The sequence below is a fragment of the Macrosteles quadrilineatus genome, unplaced genomic scaffold (genome assembly GCF_028750875.1).
Source record: "Macrosteles quadrilineatus isolate MER2022 unplaced genomic scaffold, UCM_ALF_1.0 Scaffold_8__2_contigs__length_117827958, whole genome shotgun sequence".
NCBI classification, from domain to species: Eukaryota; Metazoa; Arthropoda; class Insecta; order Hemiptera; family Cicadellidae; genus Macrosteles; species Macrosteles quadrilineatus.
Window position 1 is genome coordinate 72,981,746 of NW_026542601.1, and position 19,008 is coordinate 73,000,753.

At 34.2% G+C, this 19,008-nt stretch overlaps 1 protein-coding gene and 1 non-coding gene across 3 annotated transcripts in view; both read right to left on the minus strand.

Moving 5' to 3' along the window:
* Nucleotides 1-19,008, minus strand: part of LOC129000830 (uncharacterized) — a 35,739-nt gene that overhangs the window by 16,291 nt on the left and 440 nt on the right. Inside the window, exons 1-5 of one of the 2 annotated variants that reach the window (XM_054427874.1) lie at nucleotides 14,883-15,021; nucleotides 8,356-8,513; nucleotides 7,443-7,624; nucleotides 6,685-6,870; nucleotides 5,557-5,735 (exon numbers count right to left, since the gene is read on the minus strand). In XM_054427874.1, the coding sequence (XP_054283849.1) occupies nucleotides 5,557-5,735; nucleotides 6,685-6,870; nucleotides 7,443-7,624; nucleotides 8,356-8,513; nucleotides 14,883-14,911 (734 nt within the window). In that variant the 5' untranslated portion in view covers nucleotides 14,912-15,021. Of the gene's footprint in view, nucleotides 1-5,556; nucleotides 5,736-6,684; nucleotides 6,871-7,442; nucleotides 7,625-8,355; nucleotides 8,514-14,882; nucleotides 15,022-19,008 lie in introns of those variants that run through there. The other variant, XM_054427873.1, reaches the window with a different exon arrangement.
* Nucleotides 18,037-18,108, minus strand: Trnaq-cug (transfer RNA glutamine (anticodon CUG)). Its single transcript has one exon. It is a non-coding gene; the product is annotated as a tRNA-Gln (tRNA).

The window sequence follows — 19,008 nt, forward strand, 5'->3', positions numbered from 1 at the left end:
TGAGTACTACGGTAATAGCTTATTCCCTATATGGGAAATTCGCTAACAGGTAATAGAAGGTAAACAAGGCAACAAAAAACTAAAAAAGTCTTACAAAATATGAATTGATAGCCTAGCACTCAAAGGGTTAATAAGACATATTTATTCCTCATTTAAAAAACATTATATTAAATGAGTAGGCTACTTATTTTTGCTGCTACGGGGATGATAATAGAAAATTTGTGTTCAAATGATAATACTGTACAATGAAATAAATAAATAATGTAAGCCAAATTTTATCAAAATATTTCCATAAACAAGCATAATAACAACATTTTTCTTTTCTCTGATTCCTCGAGTTATCGGGATCACCAACATATGTATGTATGTATGTAATTATATATACAAATATACAAACCAACATCCTTTTTTATACTTATAGATAAACATTTCAACGATAGTGTTTTTGGCCTCTGGGGACAACAAAAATGAAAAAGCAAATCAGTTGTGATTTTTATTAGCTCGCTTTCTTGTCCGGTACAAATTTTGCAATCAATTTTATACTAACTTCCCGATGAGCTAGAGACTTCAAACTAGAAACATAGCTCACAAATGGATGACAATGCAATATTATATCATTAAATTTTCATATTTCCCTTGGGCTACGCCTCATGGGCTTGTTTTTATTAACTCGCTTTCTTGCAAATTTTGATACTACCCGATGAGCTAGAGACTTGAAACTTACTTAAATTTTACAGTTTGAAGAGCAGAGGTTAAGAGGAACAGGTTATGCTCCCAAGAGATTCTTTATACAAACAAACATTTCAAAAAAATATAAACAATCTGGTTGCAGATATAAAGGTGGTGTTTGTTAATAATGTCAATTGTTATTTATTTAGTACTAGTGTCCCTGTTGCTCGAAATCGAGCAATTGCCAAGTATTACGGACGTTGTTTTAAAACGAATAACAGTCATAATTGTCGATGACTTTAAAAGATTTGATTTAAAGATTATGGAATACTCAAGATGTACATAACAGATCGATATAATCAACATTTCTTGTAAATATCATATCATTTTTGAAAAGCTGATCTTGTTTTGTAGTGTTTTCTACAAATAGGTCAAATAGTAAATATTTAATTTCAACCAAGTCAGTAAATGCTTGTAGCAAACTGTTAAATTAGCAAACTTATTGACTGTTCACAATTAACATATGTTCTTCTTCCCACTTTTAATTTCTGACAACAGCTGGGGTTTCGTAACAATATTTGTTTCCCATGTTAATCTTATGGAGAAATACGAAACTTTAAAGAGCCCTAGGGCCTCACCCTCTAATTATTTCCCTAAAAAGAAAGGTTCCTGCACAACTTCACGTTACGCTCGTTCCAATGACACCAAAAACATATCAATCGGTTCAGTAGTTTCGGAGGAGTAATTGTCACAAAAAACCTGCTTGCGTATTAAATAAGTATAGATTCTATAAAGTAAACAATAAATTAAATAGATTGATATATTTATAGTTAGTTGGTAGGCCATACATTCAATCTAATACATAATTATATGAAAATAAACCTTAGATTTCCCACATGGTTCTGTCTTAATCTGATATAGATGCTTGAAATAGATTTAACATCCACATTAAAAACTAAAAAGTAGAAAATAATTTATAAATAAAAAACTTTTTTTAAAACAAAACTTTTTAAATGCACTAAAAAGTAGAAAATAATTTATAAATATGTGGAGAGTATTAATACTTGTACCCAGACAGCACACTTTATCCCAGGGACATCCCATAGTAGTCCCATATGTCCTGAGAATGTCTCGGGATATGTACGCTATCCTCAGGATATCCCGCAAAATCCCGGGACGAGTACGAAATCCACAGGATATCCTACAATATACCGTAATGTCCCGGGATTTGTAAGTTAACCTCAGGATATCCTGTAAAGTCCCGGGATATGTACGAATGCCATAGGATATCCCAGAATGTCCCATGACATCCCGGGACATGTACAAAATCCACTGGATATCCTGTAATGTCCCGGTAACAAACTGAAGAAAAAACATACTACCACTGATGAAATGTATATCTAAATTTAAATGTCCAACAAGGCCAATATATAATAATTTGTTTTTTTCACTAGCGCTTTCAGAAACTAGGTTTCCATCTTCAGGCTGTGTTTACACTAGTACAAAAAGTAAATATTTACCTACTTGATAAATTAATTTTAAACAAAGTTAAAACAGATGATTTAAAGGATATTGGAAAAATAAAAAATAATATTAGAAAAATAATCTTTTGAATTTTGGATGTATTACGGTGTTGCTCTTGATGTAATTATTTTCAGTAATTCCAAATTTATAATTGGGCCGTCTTCATTATTTAACAAATAATTTTGCTCTGTTTTTTTTTTTCTAAAAATAAGATTCCCACGCATTAAGATGTTGAGGTTTTATAATTTGTTTTAAAAGTTTAAGGTTTCCCAGATTGAAAATATGTCTTGTTAATACTGTGGCTATAGCAAGGGCTGACTTAACTTTACTGACATATTACTACCACTGAGTTCAGGAAAACTAGAGTTCTATCATAGTTGTGTGAAATGTGAATTTAATTCTAACTTTAAATTAATAAAACAATCAAAAACTAATTTTAATCATATAACAATCAATTATAACAGTGCTAATCTAATGGTAATTAAATAATCTATATCCAAATACCAGTATCCTCTCCAACTACCAGAAAAACAATTCAACTACTTGAGGCCTAAACAGATTAACAGAATCATATTATATACTGTAGTATCAAAAATATAAGTATTGCGACCATTGCAACTGTCGGCTACTCTTTCACCACTTGAAAACACCCATATAATCATCAAGCGCAGATAGCTCAGGAGGAAAGGTAAGAGGCTCATATGACGAAGGTACCAGGTTCGAGACCCGTCTGGGCCAAAAACTTTTTTCTCGTTTTTTTCTTCAAAATTTGTGTTTATTAACTACTTTAATCAATTTGCTAAACTTATAATTAAGCTTTTCATACAAAATCTATATTATTTTGTGTTTTTTATGTTCAGGCCCAGACCACACTTTATCCCAGGGACATCCCATAGTAGTCCCATATGTCCTGAGAATGTCCTGAGGACTACCCTGGGATGACCTCGGATGTCCCACGGACAGAGGTGCCCATCCCCCCCAAACCCAGAGGCGCAATCCCCCCCCCAAGCCAAAGGAGTAGTCCCCCCCCCCCAATTTATGCTGCCGTCTATTTAAACCTACCCTCCCCTCACCAATTTATATGACAATTTTCCCTTTACCTCATAAAACAAGCATTTAAAGTATTCAGTAAACTTGAGGTACGAAAAACAAACTTGCTGATAATCAAAATTAAATGTTTAATATGAAACGTCATTTAACACTACATCAATATAAATCTAACTAATGGACGAATTAGAAGTTTTTCAATTTACAATTCAGAATCTGTATTGTCAGCCAATATGTGTGCTCAGTATTGCAATTGCAATAGACAACGTCTTCAAAACGTACAACAATATAGGCCTACTCGGTGAATTACTCTACTCCAACACAGTACTGTAACTGTACAATATATTAGGTGGCGTTAATTTTTACAGGGCTTAAGAATTCAAACAGCTTTAAGTGCATTAATAATACTTTGGCAAAAAGTATATTGTTTCAAAATTATAGGCAGAGTCACGAAATAAGACAGACTTGTTGCTCGCCACTCCCAGGCTGCCTTCTACAAAAATCGCCGGGCAAAATACCCACAGTATCTCTTAATAATTGCCACCAGTACAAAAGGTTTTTGTGACAAAGTAATCTTATAATTCATTTTGATAGCACCAGGATTACCTTTTATGACTAATAATGGTAGAAACGCATCTTGTCAGACAATCCGTTTGTACACAAAATACGAAACGTTAACAGATAGGCCTATCAATTCACGCGTGTATATATTGCCGCGGGCAGGACTGGAAGTAAACTGAATCAGGTAATGACGGAAGACGTGGTCTCTGGATTGGTGTTTGTGTTATCAAAAGCTGAAATTGGACTAATTCTAGTGACGGAGGAGAGTGTTGAAAATATAATGGGATTCATAATTGATTTTTCCATTCAAAATTATTAACAATAATAGCCAATTTATATGCTGGATGGTCTCGACATTCTACATTACTGCAGAAAAGGAAATTTATTAAATACTTTGAGGAGTTTGAAATATACATAAAACTATTGACAGCACATTAATTATGAATCCCATTATATTTTCAATACTCTTCTCAGTCACTACAATAGTCCAATATCAGCTGTTGAAAACGCAGACGACAATCCAGAGACCACGTCGGTCCGTCATAACCTGAACCTGATTCAGTTTACTTACTTCCAGTCAGTCCTGCCGACGGCAATGTACGAATTGACAGGCCTATCTGTAATCGTTTCGTGTTTTGTATTAAATGTTTGTCGTATTCTGACGACACCTCCAGAAGTGGATCTTTTTTATTAAATCCTGACGATGGTGGAGTTAAAGAACCACCAAAACATATGTAGCAAGTAACATTCGACACTGGTATATTAAGGATTGTCTGGCAAGGTCCGTTTTTAACATTCTTAGAAGCTACCTATCTTAATTACGAACGGCAAAATGTTGTTGGTGGTGATAGTGAGCTACTTGGAAACACTTTTTCGGGCTGCTTATACAAAATTATACATTCATTATGACAGCTAGCAAAAAAATATCCCCCCCAAAAATCTCAAAATAAGACCCCCCCCCCCAAAAATTCCTGTGGCGCAAACGCGCCACAGTACCCCCCTCTGGGCACCCCTGCCCACGGATTTGCTGTGAGCTTATTTATCCGTAGGACATCCCCGGGTAGTCCTCAGGACATTCTCAGGACATATGGGACTACTATGTGTACCACTACTACTACTATAAAATACTAGTGTACTATGTGTACTATGTGTATGTGTACTATGTGTACTCAGGTTGACCATAGGACCACTATGGGATATCTTGCATATCCTGTCGCAATATCCGTGGGATGTCCTGAGGAGAAAGTGTGCTGTCTGGGTATGATTTAAAAAAACCGTGGAGTGCATGCAATTGATAATAATACATTAGTTCAATAGGTGAAGGTTTTAAATCTTACAAGTATTAATACTCTCCAAATATTTATAAATTATTTTCTACTTTTTAGTACGTTTAAAAACATTTTGTTTTAAAAAAGTTTTTTATTTATAAATTATTTTATTATCATTGCTACAATTTAGCCTATTTCAAGTTAAAATCTGATTATATAAATAAATGTTGGAGTTAAACGTCCAATGAGTACCTATACAATGTGTTGTGTTATGTTTGAATACCATGATAATAAGCTGCAAATGCTTGTGTTATTTACTGCCAACATTTTTTCCCACAGACTGACTATTTTGGGATACTTTAAACAGGCCGGAATGGTGGATTATAGTTTAAATTTTACAAATTAAACTTATGCCCGACCTTATATAAATAATTACATATTTTGATCAATTATTATTTTGAATCAGATTATGTGATGAAACTCATACCAGACGTGGGTATCTGGCTCCAGCAACAGTAAGTCTCCTAGACCGAGCCTCTCCTCACTGAGGTACAAGTGGTGCAGACGTATCAGCACGTAGAACTTGTCTGCGGAAGGGATTACCAGGAGATGCCACGGAGGATGATCTGGACGGATGTACTTGGACACCATCTCACTGATGAACTTCTGTTAGGACAAAGTAGAGAGAGATGCTCGAGAGTTCTGTGTTGGATACAACTTTTCTACTTACATTAAAATAGGGTTTTGAATTCATATTACAGTAGACTCTCAGTAATGGCTGATATAGGACCGTGATACTGCCGGATTAATGAAAATGTCGGATTACTGGAATGTTATCAATAAAAACACTTAAAATGCATTTCAAACACGTCTCCGAAGATCGCATGATCGGAAACCGCTATTGCCGCGATTGGGCATGACGAAGATGTTTGCCGCGATATCGCGAAATACAATGATGACGTTTCTGTGACTGCGGGAGTGGATGATGATATCTACACGGCCACGGGAAATAATCAGAATTTGCCGCGATCGCAGAAGACCTCACCCGTCAAAAGACACCCGATAACTGGAGTGCCGGAGTGGTGCCGGATTAGAGAGGGTCTACTAGGAATAAAAGTATTTTTATTCCTAATAGCCTTAGGTATACTGTATATAGAAATTTCTTTAAAAGAAAAAAAACATTTTTAGTTGAAGTTTTGGAGATGAAATGATGAACCAGTCCAAAGAAAGTTCTAAAATTGGTGATGAATAATTTTGTTTGGGTTGTTTAAAAAACTGTAAAATCTGTCTTTGAACCAAAGGTAGATATTGAGTAATATATGGATTACAACTACAATTCCTGAGTATGTATAATGCCACAAGCCACAACTTCCCCTTAGGGTAGAGGGTAGACCTACTCGAGATTTTACTTCTCCCCTTTAAAGTCAATTTCCACCCACTGTACCAGACATTTTCAAAATAAATTATCTTTTTCATATGCATTTATAAAGAGCAAATCATCTTTTTAGCGAAAATGGTTTTAATCTTTATCTTCAACGATCCCCATCATTGATTTTTTCAAGTTGAAAAACAGTAAAGAATATTTAGCAATAGGTACATGCACCCTTAACCTGACCTGACAGTTAAGATCATCTCGGAGTCCACTGTTATACACCGCCTCCGTAACTGCTACATGGTTGTTGATGTTGAAGTTGATGTCGGATCCTCGGCACCAGGCGTACCAACCCCACAGAGATGTAAGTCTTGTCCGCAGGTGCGGAAACACTAGTTGCCCATTCTTCTTGCGGTCCAAGATTTCTGACTAGGTATACAGTAAGGATTTCATTAGAAACAAATCAGTCAGAAATAATAGTCTAGACTCTACATCCACCCAGTGTTGACACATCATTCCACATTCCGCTGTTACCACTTTTTATTAGTTTTTTACTCGTTTTGAATGTACCATTTTACCGTTCAATATTTGTGTTTGTGTGTCTATGTACTGTATGTGAATCGACGGCCTTCTGAGGAGTGATCATGACATCCTTTGTCGCCTGAAGATGACTTCTTGAAAGTCAAAACTACTTGTGGCATTAGCAAAGCTTTTGATTACTACGAAGCAGGTATTTACACCAATTCATAAAAATAAATAGTTAATTTGTGGTGAAATTCATACAACCTTTTAGTTGGTGTAAGTTTATGGGGGATTTCTTCATAATTATCAAAATAAATTAAATAAAATTCTATATGCATTATCGAATAGGGGGGGAAAAGGCTAGAATTGTAGTGGATAAAGTAATAAAGAACACTCCTGCTGTTGTAAGATTTTAACTAGTTCACAACCGCGACAGGAGCTTGTATGAGACTATAGACATCCTTAACATCTTTACTCACCTGCAACTTGCTCCGAAACTGATGTATGTCACAGTGGCCCTTGACTTGCAGAACGACAGTGATGATCCCTTGGTTGCGCAACGTGTCAACAGTCGTACGAACAGACGTGGATGAGACGAACTCCAACTCAGGGTAGAGCCTCTCCAGCATACGCAGCCAGAACATGCGACAAACGTTGATACCTGAAAAACAGGTACAGTAGATCAATAATGGGTAGACTATGTGTGATTTTAACAGGATAAACCTGAACACATGGAACCTATGCACACATGGAATCTAGCATAGAAAATCAGGAAAAAATTAACTTCAAAATATGAGTTATGTAAAAAGCTTTGTCACAGCAGATTTGTTTCACAATGGTCAGAATCATGGTGGAAGGAAAATACATAGGTGTGCTGTTCCCCTCATATTCTGACATCACTCAGATTGCAAACAAAAGATCACCTGATTGTTACTGTCAAATTAGTATGTATTTTTTATTATTTGATTGTTATTGTTTTTATAATGTTTTCAAAATAGTTGAATGTGTTAATTATAAAAACAATAACAACCAAATCAAAACAAATAGGTACTAATTTAATTTGACAGTTACAATCAGGTGATCTTTTGTATGCAATCTGAGTGACGTCAGAATATGACGGGAATAGCACACCTATGTATTTTCCTTCAACCATGGGTCAGAATTGTGTATAGTTATAGAGACTACTGTAGTATATTATATTATATAATAAAGAGGTTAGAATTTTCAAAATATCCAAAATAAAATCTGTTTTGTGCTTTGAAGTGTCATGAATTTAGCACTGTATTTTAGATTCAAATAATAGTTGAAATTTAAAAAAAAATGTAGGCTAATTAAATCTAGATAAAGAGTCAGAAATATAAAACATATTTACAAAGAAGACCACTGACTCACCGAGACACAGCAGTATAAGGAAGGGCGTCACAGAGGCTGCCAGGATGAAGGCGGAGAAGGTGTAGAAGGTCCTGAAGAGTGTAAACCTCTGCCTCAGCGACCCTAGAGTCCTACGAGCCTGAGACGACATCTTGGGCCACTCCCCCTCCATCACATGTCTGCGGAAAACCCTCACATCACTCATATATATTAGAAACTGGTTGAGACCTTTGACCTATTGATGCAAGAAGAGATATCCATTATCATCAATGGGTTGAAGCCAGCAGTTAAAAAAAATTAGATTATACCGGGTGTACACAAAAGAAGTAAACAGCTTTGCTTAAAAATTACTGCGAAGTTTTTCTGACTTATAAAGAGTAACATATACACCATTAGAAAGATAAAAACCTCAAGTTTTTTCCTATATACTACAAGTGTTCAATATGTGAACCACAGCTTGCTTTGCAGACATCTATTATAAAATCAAAAACATCTGACCAAACATTTTGAAGAGTGGACATCAACACTTTGTACTGCTCCAGTAATATGATGCCTGTTCTCCAAGACATTAAACGGCAAAGGAGGTATAAAACTCTGTCTTTAACATAACCCCACAAGCAAAGCCATACTCACCCTCCGCGTTGATATTCTTGAAGTGTTTACAACCCTTGCACCGATTAACTCAACATAATCATTAGACATTGCTGGTCTCCCAGAGCTCTTTCCTTTTCCAAAGTAACCCGTGGCCTTCAATTGCCGATGCCAGTCGTAGATTGACTTCCTATTTGGAGGGTCTGTTATGATGTTATGACTGGGACGGGCGGGAGGGGTGGCGTCGTCCTGTAATCCGGCTACTAGGAGGTCCCGAATTGTGGATATTTATAGGGATGCACTGTGGATGCGATGCTTCCTGGTGTGGATTAACGTCCGCGCTAGTGAGTACTACGACTATCCGCAGTACCGGTACTATCCTAATAATTAGACCAATTCGTTAATTACGAGGAAAAATGTGGTTCGGATTCCACAATAAACTGTAGGTCCCTTAGTTGTCATTAGCTGTATGGGCTATTAATTAACAGCTGTGTCTAAAGGAACATGTCGGCCCTAGTCACTAACAAGACTACAAGATCGCGCCACTCATCCTACACTCATCCTTCACTCATATTTGGGTTAAAATAAGCACATAGTGGAGTGAAAATTTAAAAACGTACGTTTTTATGTCCCTGGCCTTTTACTTCGTAGCTACTGGCTTTGTAGTTTATTATTATGTGTTTTATAATTTTTGGGACGGGGGCAACATGTTACACACATTTATTTGGTTTTAAATAGGTTCTAGGTATTTTTTTTGTATTTTTAAAGTCTCGAAATTCACGACCATGACGTGTCCCTAGGGTACATTTTCCAACTTTCACGCTGTTTTTAGACTAATTATTCATGCCGAAATCTATAAAGCCATATTTTTATGTCGTCAATAGTTATTAAACTTACAAAAAAGGAGCATATTATAATGTTATTGTCATTGCAAACTGACTACCACGACAAAATAAGTCTGTCCCTCGATTTGGCGTCACGACCATTTGGGGAAAATTGTCAACTTTGGAGCACGACAGTTGCAAGCCTGGCGTCGATTGCGTCAGTTCGTTTTAGAGACTATTTCGGGGTTTACGTCAAGTTTGTTGTGCCGGTCGTTTAGTGTTGAAAGAAGTAGTTACAAGATTAATAAAGGCATGTTTGTGTTTTTTGTAATTTTGGTGTGTCCATGACCGTATGTAGTCATTTGATGAAGTAGACGTGGTGTTAATTTTTGTTGATATGATATTACAATTGCTACATTAACCTAGAAGTCCACTTTGTATCCTCGAACATGAGGTGCAGGGCTGTCGCCAGAACAGAGCCAAATACCATGTAATGTCACGACCAAAGTTTCACAACCATCACGGGTTTTTTCACGACCAATCCAGCCTTATGGATTATACTGTGTTTGGTCGTGACAATAACTTAAATATCATTTTGTAAATTGAACAGTTTAGTTCAATTGAAACACATATTTGTATTATAACTAACAGTATAATTGAAGGATTGTTTGGAAAAATTTAGATTATTCCATACAATTCACGACCGTACCGCTTGTCCCTGACCATCACGTTGATGATTTCTATCATAGAAAGACCAAATATACCAAAAGCTTAGTGGGCTGTTTATTGTATAATGGCCATAAAAGTAAATTAATTTACAGCAAAACATAGTTATAAAAATAATATTAACTATTTTTAATATTCAGTTTTATGTCCGTGATGGTCGTGACAAAATTTTGGTGTTTTTCCATCAAAGATGCTCTATTAATAAAAAATCGCCAAAGATATTGCTTTACCATGGACATTTTATGAAACTTCAAATGTCAAAGAAATAAAAAAAAATAAAAAAAGTTTCAAAAAACTGAACAAAAAATTTTAAAAGTACTTTTCCTGAAAACTTACGTTTTTAAATTTTCACTCAGTGACGTCCCCATCTTAAATAATTTATAATTGATAATTGATGATAAGTCGTCCTAAAACGTTAAAAGGGGGCCAATTAAAAATTGGCTTTTCAAATTGTTGACCCTCTAAACACAAAATTTCCCTATTTCTCTCCAGACCTTTTTAAAGATCAAAAAACAAATAATTTAGCATATCAAAGTGTTTTTGTACAATTATTGGTTACAGAGAAAATTCAAAAAATTGTTATTTTAAAATTCTCAGGTTATTGATATGGAGAATATTGTAAAATGTTGTAGTTTGCTTGTTTATGGATATATTTTGATCAAACTTGGTAAATTTATTTATTTTATACTAAAGTTATTAATATTTTACTAAAAACACAATTTTTTACCCTCCCTGTGTGTGTATGTACTCATAAAACCTAATGTTAATTAAATACATTTAATTAAAAATCAATTCAGGCAACTGGAAATTCACTTAGTCAGCAGGTTTGCTGCGGCGGGGTATTTTTAAATATTGGGTAACAGAGATAATATACTTTTTTAACAATTACTGTTTCAAAATTGGGTTTGAGAGAGGCACATCACCAGGATAGGGACATTTTAAGTACAGTATTGTAATCACTTGTAAGTACATACATGATATCCTAAAAGTATTCATATTAAAAATTATTAAAAATATGCTCTTGCACCTGTGTACATGGCGAAGTTGTATAATTTACTACGAAATAAACTCTCAAACAGTGGGATTTAGGTGCCTGAAATTCTATGTTGGCATCAGTGTTTATTTATCAAAAGTCAAAGTTCATCAGTTTTCTTGATACTGTAGCATGTGATAAGCAAAAGTCTTTGTTATTGGGTTTTGAACACCTCATTCTCACACACTGATATAGGGTAAAAGAGCACAAAGTAATAGTGTTTTCCCATCCTTGTCATGTCAATCCAACCTTTAATCTGCCTGAATGATTATTGTATACAACCTTTGGGTGAATATTTCATAAGCAGGATTTAAATGGGCATAATGAGTCCAGAAACAAACTTGGTAAATGAAATCTATAAATGGATTTGTTACCAAATATGTTAATAAAGTTTTACCAAGTCGAATACAGTGATTAACACTATTAGCATGTCAGTATTTTTTTTTATATATATTTCTAATGAGAACCCAGAAGAAATACAGAAGTAATAAAAACAATTGAATCGTTTTCGTTTGTATTTTAATACTTGAAGTTGAAGTACCGGTATTTTAAAATTTAAAACAAAATAATCAAACAGGTTGCTGTTTTCAAGCCCTATATAAAAACTCTATGAGCAAAATCCAGCCAGTTGAAAAGCTGCTGTCAGGTGATTTTATGGGCCCCCGGCCCCAGTCTAGAACCCTCCACAGAGAAAATGTTGATCATACAACAGTAAACTAAATTTGAGGCAATCTGGAAGCATAACGTGTATACTCATAATGCCTATACTACTTCGTGTTTTGTGTGTTTTGTTTACACTATATTATTCCATTATCCCCCCTAGGGCCCTAGGACCAGCCCATAATAAACTCTGCCATTCAAATTGGTGTTAGAAGTGGGTAAATACCATGGGAAAATATTATTTTAATTGGCAGAATGGAAAATCAAGACTCCTTTTCAGAATATCAGAATATGTTTTCAAGACTTCTCAGTGAACGTACAACACATAAATAGTAACAGTTGCACCAAACCAGCAGACTAAGCAAATCCCCATTTTTCTGCTTGGATTTTTACTCAAATATTTACTTACACATGTAAGATTTATTCCCTATTCAATAAGATTAGATTTAACAAGTAAAGGTCGGCTACTACAGGGAGGGGAATAGGTCTTTTTCCATAAAATTTTAATTGAATACTCGAAAGTATTATGAAATAAATAAATTTGAAAATATTTATCAAAATATGTATGTAACCATAAACAAGCAAACTAAAAATAAATGTTCAATTTTTCTTCATAAGAATAACATGGGAATTTTAAATGTATTTAGCCTACAGTTTTCCAAAATTGCCTCCATGTTTAATTAAATAAAATTAATTTGTTGTTTTAAGATTCATACGATGACTGTTTTAAGGGTGAAAAAGAAAAAACAATTTTTGGAACAAATTTAAAAACTAATAAAAAATTGCGAAATCGTTGCAAGCACTAGTGTAAGTAAGTGCACTTCCACTCTATAGTTTATCATGCTAGTGTTGATGAAGTGCAGTAGTTCCGACGCGGTAGTAGACCACTCCATCGCGTCGTGATTCCTTATCTACAAACGTGATTGTATTAACACAAGGAACAAGGGACACGGGCCAATAACACAACTGACAGCCTGTCAATTCGTGGGTACTGGGTACGCGTACGGTAAATCCTTGAAAACTTGTGACAGTGACATACGTGAATGTATCGAAAACTGTTGACTTAAATTTATACCACAGAACAAATATTTGTCAGACTCTATTTGTTTTGCCTTGGTGTTACGCATAAAAACACGCATGGAATAAACATTTATACATCTCTTGTCTGTGATTGTAGTCTGCAGGGTTCGATGAGTTTCCAGCGTAATGATATTTAGCGTCTATATAGTTATCTATAGCCACATTCGCGGGAACTTTGACATTTGCAGCCTATAAGCGAATGAAAAAGAGGCTCCTAGGTCATAGATTATTATTAGATGATTAATAATTAGTGATACCGCAGTTGGGTAAAGGGAAATGAAGGACCTCAAGTGGTATGCGGTGATTTTAGTTTACGAGGGTAAAACAACTGTCAAACTGGAGAAACAATTAAATTCTACTGTTATTTTTAATTTCACTTAGAAAACAACTACCAGACCAGAAGGTGTTTCTGGTTTTGAGGTACCATTTTCAATCTTTCTATAAAAGCTCATATGAGTTGTTCCCAACGTTGGTTGTTACACAGAGATTAGGTAAACGCAAACCTACTCGTTTCGTTTCATTCCAACAGAATTGCTATTGTCTTAATTCACGGCGACGCCCGTCCTCTCGCGTTTGTCTGACATCCACAGGAAATGGGATTTAGTTTGACTAAACTAGTTTTTACAGAATAATCTAGACTAGCTTCGTTCGTGATAGCGTTTGCGTTACAGTGTATATTTTGTTAGGCCGGAAGATAATCCATCAAAGGGACAATAATAATATATTTTCGAGTCAGTGTTTTAGAAATTAAAACAAATATAGAGCCTGGATTATAAAATTCCTACTTCCAATCTCTTTCGAGCATCTAAATCCTTATAACACAGACAATATAATACTTTAATGCTTATAAGCTTTACTTTACAAAAAGCTACTGGGTGAAATTTAACGTTTGACTAACAACGCAGCAACGCAGCCTACGAGGTCCCATTCGAAAACAAGAGTGAATTTATTCCAGACGCTGGCCATTCCAAAAACTAACGGCAACAGAGATAGAAACTATTCCTGAGAATCGCTCTTTGTAATGTTGACAACTGTCTACTCTCAAACCAAATAAGTCTAGATATGAATGTGCAGTTTTCATATGAAGTAACTTATGGCTAGCTCTTTTAATATTTAATAGTTTGGCGTTTCGATAAAATAACAAAATAAATTATTCTGTTATAAAACATCGTAGGCCTAGTATGTGCAAAATAATATCTTATGAATACGTATAATTGTGTAAAGATACCATTTTATACTAACACCGCGTGAGAGAGCGTAATAACTCTACAGTTATTATATAGTTTGACTATTTCAAATTTAAAATAGGCTAAATATGCTAAGTTTCATAACTAATTACTAAGAATCCACCCGCTGTTTGGTAAAAAAATGCACTGCGAACAATTCTGGGCACTTTGATAAATAAAATATTTTAAAGATTCAGATTGTTACTGAGAATACAGTTTTGTTCAAATAAAGGTCTATAAAGGGACAATTAATTGCCTCTATATGCAATGTGTAAATAGTATGTTCTTTGTATTATGTACTTGGGTATGTTTTATTCAGTTATACATTTAGCAATGAAAATAAACCATAATAAATTTGTAAAAAAATTATGTTAATAAATTGTTAAATTTGTTTGAAAAATTACTCACGACTGAGAATGTGGTCGGTTGGAGTCCATTATGTAACCATTATAAAACTAACGGACAATACCTAAATACACTGTAAAACATAAAACGATAACACTTATAGTATGCAATCACACTGGAACAACATTGTTCTTACGACTTGGCTGCGACAACCACAAGTAAAGGGTCTGATCTGATACTAGGCCTATAGACTTCGACTGCGACTCTATAGCTCACAGTGTTGCCAATTGATTGGTAAAAATTCCCTGACTAGGTATTTTGGTAAATGTACGGGGTTTTTTTAATTTCTGAACGAACGTTGAATATAACTGCACTTTTTAAATACGTAGCAGAAAATATATTAATAGACTATAAGAGTTTAAAAATATGGGAACAAAGATAAATTATCGGGGTTTCTAGGAATTTAAAAGTAGGTTGGGCGTAAAAAGTGTTTTTATTATTTGGAATACGCATAGTTCCTAAACAAGTTACCCTTCGAATCTAAAATGTGTGATGAATTAGGAAAAACGTTACTGTTATAGCTTGACATATTGATAGTGAATACACATAAGTGGGTTATTTTATAATAGTCTATGTTTTTTTTTTTTTTTTTTTTTTTTTTTTTTACCACAGAATAAGGAATAAAGTATATAAATAAATTGTAAAGATACTAACCAGTAATCACTTAAAATTGTAATAAAGATCAATTTGCATTGTTAATTACTTTAAATTGCAACCATCTCTTGTTGTCACTTTATATTTCCAACAAGTTTATGATTTTTTAGCTTTGATTTGTTTGTTTACTATATTAGCTGATCATATTTGACCATATCTATATCTTTAGATCTATCTACAACTATATCTTTAATCGTCATATTTGATATTGAAGCTCACTTGTGCAGTGTAGATAAAAACGCGCTCTTTTGTAGTTGTGATTTTCTAGATTAAAACCAAAATACAGTAAACTCCTCGTCAGGGTTTCGTCCAGCTTTAAAAGTATCTATTCAAGTTCTATATATGTTAATGTGACGGAGATATATTTTTACCGGATAATGTATTGGAGGTGGTGGTACTGTCAGGAAAATTAGTGAATATTTCCCAGGCCCATCAACACTTTTTGTAGTGTGTGCGGTTGGCAGCATTACACATTTCCCTACTGCTACTCAAACAGCTGATTATGGGTTCATTGTTGACTCTGCCACCGTTTATCAGCTGATCAATGTTTAGAACAAATATTTGGTGTAAATGCTGTTTGTTCTACATGGTTCTACAAGCACCTCCGTCACTTCCGTGAACATTACACATTAGTTTTAACTAAAACAGTAAATTTGCGTAAGAAGTAACCCTTTTTAATTTGTTATTGGCCTATGAATGGAAAATACAGTATAATAAAAATGGTTACCTCTAAATATTTTTAGTTAATCTGTTATCGGATTACACGTTGATTTAGAGGAGGTTTAAAAATATAATGCGTTTGTATATCATTGTTATTTTATGTATTGTACATGCGTTTGGACGCATTACTATAAAACCCACCGATATATAACTACTGATAAAACCTTGCTTGATGCTGCTACCTGGTGGCAACACTAGAAAGTTTTCAAAAGTACTGCCGTACTGCTTTGCCGTCATATGCTGCATTGGCATTACTGACCAGTACCCAGTACGTACCACAGACAACAGAAACCACTACCATTGACTATATATACCTTATATAGTCAATGCCACTACTAATATTGTCTGTGCCAGTACCATCTATGCCAGCTAGTACGAGTACAGGCTACTACTACTAGTAAATACAGTAGTACAGTATTTAATACTGTAATTACTTTATATATTTAGTGATAACTAGAAAATATCTGAGGCGATTAGGCCATTTATTAGAGCTTAAACAACTATAATGATTAAGTATATGCAGCTTTTATGTACCCTTAATAGTTAGGCCCAACGGAGAAAATTCCAAATAAACTGTAAATTTAAACTTCCCGTGTTATTTTTATGTGTAATAAGCAGTACATTAATTAATTGGTGTTTGTTTATAGATAGGTTATGATCAATAACCTGTCAAATTCGTTTAATACTGAGCTATTACAATTTCACTAAAACACCCTCGCAATGTAAATAGCATCATGTTAAATTAGAACTTGCCAGGGACCGATTTACTTTTTCATTTATATGTCCCCAGAGGCCAAAAACACTATCAGCTCAAATTTGTATATATATTTTAATTTACTTAATAATATATACATATATAATAGATAGGCCTAATAACTTGAGTAATTTTTGTCTGATTTTGATGAAATTTGGTTAGAAGGTGTGAGGCGGGATAGACTTGAACGAGTTCGCGAACCAGCTTGATCGGACCATGGGAACGGGGGTTTACAAGGGTTTTATAGGGTAAAAATATTGATTTACATCTATAAATTTTTGATCCTCTAAAAACAAATTTTCAAAATTTCTTTCTAGGCCTTTTTAAAGAGCTTAAAAACAAATAATTCAGCAGGTCTATATCAAAGTGTTTTTGTATAGGTAATTATTATTGTTTACCGAGAAAATAAAAACAATTGTAAATTTAAAATGTCCATGTTATTCTTATGGAGAATATTGTAAAATGTTGTAGTTTGCTTGTTTATGGATATATTTTGATCAAACTTGGCAAATTTATTTATTAGTACTAAAAAACACAATGTATTTGTTCTCTTGTAGTAGCAAACCTAGGCACTCGTTAAACCTTATGTATTTAAATATGCTAATATGTATGTATAGTTATTATGCTAATTGAAAATCAATTCAGGCAAATGGAAATTCGCTTCTATAAGGCGGCAGGTTTGCTGCGGCGTAAGGTATTTATCTACACAAATTTTCATTGTCTTCATTGTTTCATTGTAATTCAGGTGGTTTAGCAGCTATATAATTATAGTAGAATAATAAAACACCTAAATATCCAGTAACTATATTATAACGTGACAGAGTTTTTTTTTATTTCACGATTCTGAATCAACCACTGGACGGATTTTCATGATTTTTGTCTTGAAAGAAAGATAATTTTGAGAACTAGGGAATGTCGAAGCCATAATGTTAGTTTAGGGTCCCAGTTTTGTAGAAATTAAGTTTTAATTTAAAAAAAAGTCTAGTTCTTATAAAGAAGGTATTTGATGCGGCACGATCAAAAAGCAATAGGTCCCACCGAGATTTGAACTCGGATCGCTGGATTCAGAGTCCAGAGTGCTAACCATTACACCATGGGACCCGTGTGATAACACTGTGTAAATTTGTCAAAATTAACCTGTATCAAGATAATTTCAACAAATAAAATTTTTTTTCGCACTAATTTCATAATTGCGTATTTTGGTGGAAATTTATTACTATAATAGAAGACAAGTAACGAATTTTTTTAACTAACGTTTTGTACAATCTATAATTCCCTCTTAAAACGGAACAATTTTCTAAAATCCTACAGATTGTAATGATTGTAGTGATAACGTGAAGTATGCAATACAAATGAAAACATTTACAATGTAAGTACTAGAGGCAATTAAGATATAATCTTATTTAGAACAAGCTGTAAAACGAATTCCCTCCAGTTTTGTATAAATTAATAGAGAAGCACAATGTGTATAAGGTTAGGTAAATGGCAAATGCCAATAATAAACAAACTAAAGAAGAAACGACCGTTAAAAAAATTCTTTTCCGGCTTTCCATAGAGCAAAGACTATATTGGACCGATTTGGATGAATTAAAAAAAAATATAGCCCAACTACTGTCATAGATTAGAGTAGGCAAGATAGATAGAGCTATAGGCTTGAAGATAAGGTCTACTATTTCTATGCTAATGTACAACGGAGTGCGATAGATGGGTTGCTGTTTTGATTTTATAATAAGACACAGACAATAGAGTAACGCTACTCAATGTTTTGTCAGTGCTCAAGGTTTCGCTCTGGGCCTTCAGAGTTTCGTTTCGTTTGTCTTTACATAACAGTATATTCAACGGAACTCCGTTTTACAATTAATTATAGACGTTTGATACTATATGGTTTTGTTTTCTTACCATGCATCTGGATGATGGCTTTCATGCATTCGCACAAACTACTCCATTGAAATTGGCTTATTAGTTGCAAATTACCCGTTGAAAACAAATCCCTTTTCACTG